This window comes from Agrilus planipennis, unplaced genomic scaffold (assembly GCF_000699045.2).
Source record: "Agrilus planipennis isolate EAB-ADULT unplaced genomic scaffold, Apla_2.0 scaffold84, whole genome shotgun sequence".
Taxonomy (NCBI): Eukaryota; Metazoa; Arthropoda; class Insecta; order Coleoptera; family Buprestidae; genus Agrilus; species Agrilus planipennis.
In genome coordinates, this window is record NW_020439025.1 from 1,085,556 (window position 1) to 1,089,430 (window position 3,875).

A 3,875-nucleotide genomic window follows, 5' to 3' on the forward strand; every position below is an offset into this window, starting at 1 on the left:
ATATTGTTTATTAGTACTTATTACATATAATATTTAATTTTTCATTAATATTGCTAATACGCATGCGCCCTTGATGAATCATAGATAATATTATGATTATAGTAATACCATTGAAAAGTTAAGTCTTATTTATAATTATTGCTTATAAATAATTAAAAAATAAACGTTGTTGACCATGGTAGCTTAATTTTTAAGCACAAATGACACACAGTCGATTGGCGTCAATTAAATTATGATATCTTCAATAGTTTTTGAATAAATCGAGATTGAATTTCCACCTGCACTCGAAACGATTCTCCTTTTTTTTAACAAAACTAATGAATGCACAATTTTGATACCCACATATTTAAAACTCGCAAACGACGCACAATTCATTGACAAAGTTTCAATTAATGGATTATTTATATCGGGTGCCAAATTCAACTTACGACAGTATATATTTCTTTAATCTATGCTTACAATGGTTACCCTTTGTAGATCTATTATCTATGGTTACAATCATAGACATTGTAACCTATCATAGATATAGATAATGGACGGCGCATTCTCTATAGTATCTGTAGTCTAGTTCAATGATCTAACTGTAATATGAGTATAGGCAGAAACGTCTGATAGAGACCTATGATAGAAACTATCGACGTTTACTAATGGACATGCCTTAACGGTCAGAATTGTGGTACAACAAAAGAAAGAAATGGAACGAAGTTTCGGACTATATCCATCTCTCTCACGAAAATGCGTAAGCGTGTCATGAAAGAGGTAGCACTAGTCCGAAACCATATGCCATCTCCCTCACTTTCCCAGCCAAGAAATTATTACCTTGACATACGGCTACGGCACGTCCATTAATATATGTCTATGATAGAAACAAAGTGATCATGCAATAAGTAAAAAGTAAAGATGTGTTTACACTTTTAGACGAAATGACTGTAATTGAAAAGGTTATGATTTGAAAATTACTTCAACAGATTTTAGTTAATTACGTGTAACTTCTCCAAAACTATTATAATAAACTAATATCCAGTTGTAATGTAAAATGCAATCAAGATTGCAACTGTGATCTAAATTTTACATGATAATTTTTTTAAAAAGTATCTATAGTTCAATCTCATTGTATAGTGTAAAAGCCATGAAAAACGCTTTTAAATATATAAATGATCCATCAGAATTAAAAGAACATTTTATGAAAGAAGAAGAACAAAAATCGCTAATAATCTTTGCTCATTGGTCTAATAAAATGCAAAAAATAAACACAAGCATCATGTGAGGAATAAGTTAACGGTTGACGTTAATTAAAACAGAAACAAATAGATGACCTTCGTGAAACGTACTTATTCCTTCTCTGTTATAACTTAGGTGTCAGTGTTTCTATTATATTTTTTTATCTATAAGCCATTTGATTTATTTTTTGGGTATCCATCCAGTTTACAGCTCCATAGTGTTGTAAAAATAAATTAGCTTTTTTTTTATAAGAAAACCCCGGAATGTCAATTTAGTAGTGACTAAATGTGCTTCTTCACTAACGAATTAAAATGCTTGGCAACGTCAAAAAATCTGCATTATGCTGTGACTTCAAAAATTGATGTCGGAGTGTGATTGTCGAATATTCGGGATTAGTTTTTAAATAATCTGAAAACATTATTAAAATTTGTGTGTGACATGTTAGTTTAGCATTTAAGATGGCCTCAAATTCAACTTTCGAGGCTAAAGTGTTAATGTCCAAAGGAAAACGTGCTGCAGCAGCTTATATACACGCTGATTGTTCACAAAGAGCTAATCCCAAACATCTGAGTGAAGTTTTAGATATTTTATTAAATCCTGCCAAAGCAATTGATGAATGGGAGACGATAGATTGGTGCAAATGGCTAATGGCTGGGGGCAGAACCCCAGATGAATTCGCTAACACAGGTAGATATGTGCACACTGACATTTACCTTGTCAATGTCCTTGATTAGGTCTTTCCATGTTTTTAACATTACAAACACTTTTCTGTTATATATTTAATAATGACTCATTAATTTTTTACTTTTTTAAACTAAAATAGATACTAAATATTAAATACTTTGGGCACAAGCATATAGTCTCTTAATTTATTTATCCAAAATACTTTCATAATCATTACAAAATTTACATAATATTATTTTTATTACATTTCCTTAGAAATAACATCCAACTTTGAAACTTAAGCATATTTCTTATTAAATGCTTTCAAATCAAATATTTGTCTGAGTAAAAAAATAAATATACCTAAAAATTAAAAACAGTTTATNTTATAATTATTGGAGTTGTTTTTTATTATATACAACTGTAAACTTTTTTTTAAAAAATATTTAATATTGCCATTTTTTAGATATATTTACATACAGGTACCTAATTCAAGAAAGTCTTAAAGATTGAATTTGAAGTGTATTAGTTCTTTGACTTTTCATTATTAAAATCATTTAAAACAGTAAAATTAATCTTTTGGCACCTATACTTTAAGCTCATTAAATTTAAGTTAATAGCATTTTAATCTTGTAACAATATTGTTATAAAGGTATTAATACTGCCACTAAAATGATTAGAGTATTCCATTCTTTATTCATATTTATGTTGTTACTCAACAAACTCATTAATTAGATCGTAAAGAATAATCGGTTTATATCTAGAAAAATACAATTCTTATTGTTAATTTTGTTTACAGTTCGAACTTATGATAATGCAACCACTTGTGGTTTAGTATGGACTCCCAATTTTGTTGCATATCGTTGTAGAACTTGTGGAATTTCACCATGCATGTCTTTATGTACCGAGTGTTTTAAAAAAGGTAACCATCAGAGGCATGACTTTAATATGTTCCTCAGTCAAGCTGGTGGCGCCTGTGATTGTGGGGACACTTCTGTTATGAAGGAAACTGGGTAAATATCTTCTTGTAAAATTGTGTGTAGATAGTTGGAAATATATTGTACAAAAAATTAAAATTTGAGCAAAATTCTATTTCTATTTTGAAATACCTTAAATACATTAGTATGTACTTAAAACAATGGTGTCTAATATCTAANTGACAAAAAAGCTGTGATTGTTGTATATAAAGACATTCTATAATATATTTACTATCAGCATCGCACCCATGCGAAGCATAGTGTACAAATAATACCATTAAACCAATTCCTTAACCCCTATCCCGGTATGTTTGTGTGTTTGAAGAAGTTTCACTTCAGTAGCGTATTGTATAATTACACGTATTTTTTTTAAATTTCTCCGACAGAGATTTTTATCATATGTATTTTGTTAAAGATTCATTCTTTTTATCATTATCTAGTCCAACGTTACAGCGAGTAACATCTTGGAACAGCATAGATCCCGATTCACTCGAACCAACTCATTGTAATAACGGTACATCCAGGGATGGCCAAGACGCAACATCAAAACAAAAAGAAGAATGGTTACACAACGTTTCGTATACATCACACGACTACAATCAACGATATCGTCATGTCAACGAAGAATTTAACGACACAAACGTATTATCCTACAATTATAACATGCACAAGGAGTCGTTGATTTACTCCGACATCAACAAATCTGATATTAACATGAATCAGGAGAAGCAAGAAGTAATTTACAATTTTAAACGAGAATTAAAACGCGTAACTAATGAAAACGCTAGAGAGACGTTTGCAAGAGGACAAGAGCAATTTATAGATTCCCTAGAGCCTTATACAGAAATTTCAACAACCCTTTAATTGGTTATTTATTCATTCGCAATAATATATTAACATACGTAGGTATGTAGAAAAACACGTACATAAAATTATTGTTTATTTAGTTTTAATTTAATTTCATGTAAATTGTATTTTCCTACTGTGAAAAATTAGTAATTACTAGATCTTAAT

General features: G+C 29.8%; 2 protein-coding genes across 2 annotated transcripts in view; both read left to right on the forward strand.

The window, feature by feature from the left end:
• The window catches only part of LOC108734900, a 33,563-nt gene extending 29,688 nt beyond the window's left edge, over positions 1–3,875 (forward strand). The window contains exon 9 of the mRNA XM_018466663.1: positions 3,302–3,875. Coding sequence (XP_018322165.1) covers positions 3,302–3,725 — 424 coding nt within the window. The 3' untranslated portion in view covers positions 3,726–3,875. The remainder of the gene's footprint in view (positions 1–3,301) is intronic.
• On the forward strand, positions 1,318–2,928 carry LOC112904984 (E3 ubiquitin-protein ligase ubr3-like). The gene is made up of 2 exons (XM_025976402.1): positions 1,318–1,908; positions 2,684–2,928. The coding sequence occupies exons 1-2, from the start codon at positions 1,680–1,682 to the stop codon at positions 2,899–2,901; spliced, it is 447 nt and encodes a 148-aa protein (XP_025832187.1). The 5' UTR covers positions 1,318–1,679; the 3' UTR covers positions 2,902–2,928.

What these genes read in the sequence shown, in the direction of transcription:
- LOC112904984 (XM_025976402.1), top strand. Translation starts at nt 1,680, where the DNA reads ATGGCCTCAAATTCAACTTTCGAGGCTAAAGTGTTAATGTCCAAAGGA. An exon ending in AGATGAATTCGCTAACACAG is followed by an intron (nt 1,909 to 2,683) that starts GTAGATATGTGC and finishes TTTTGTTTACAG; the next exon opens with TTCGAACTTATGATAATGCA.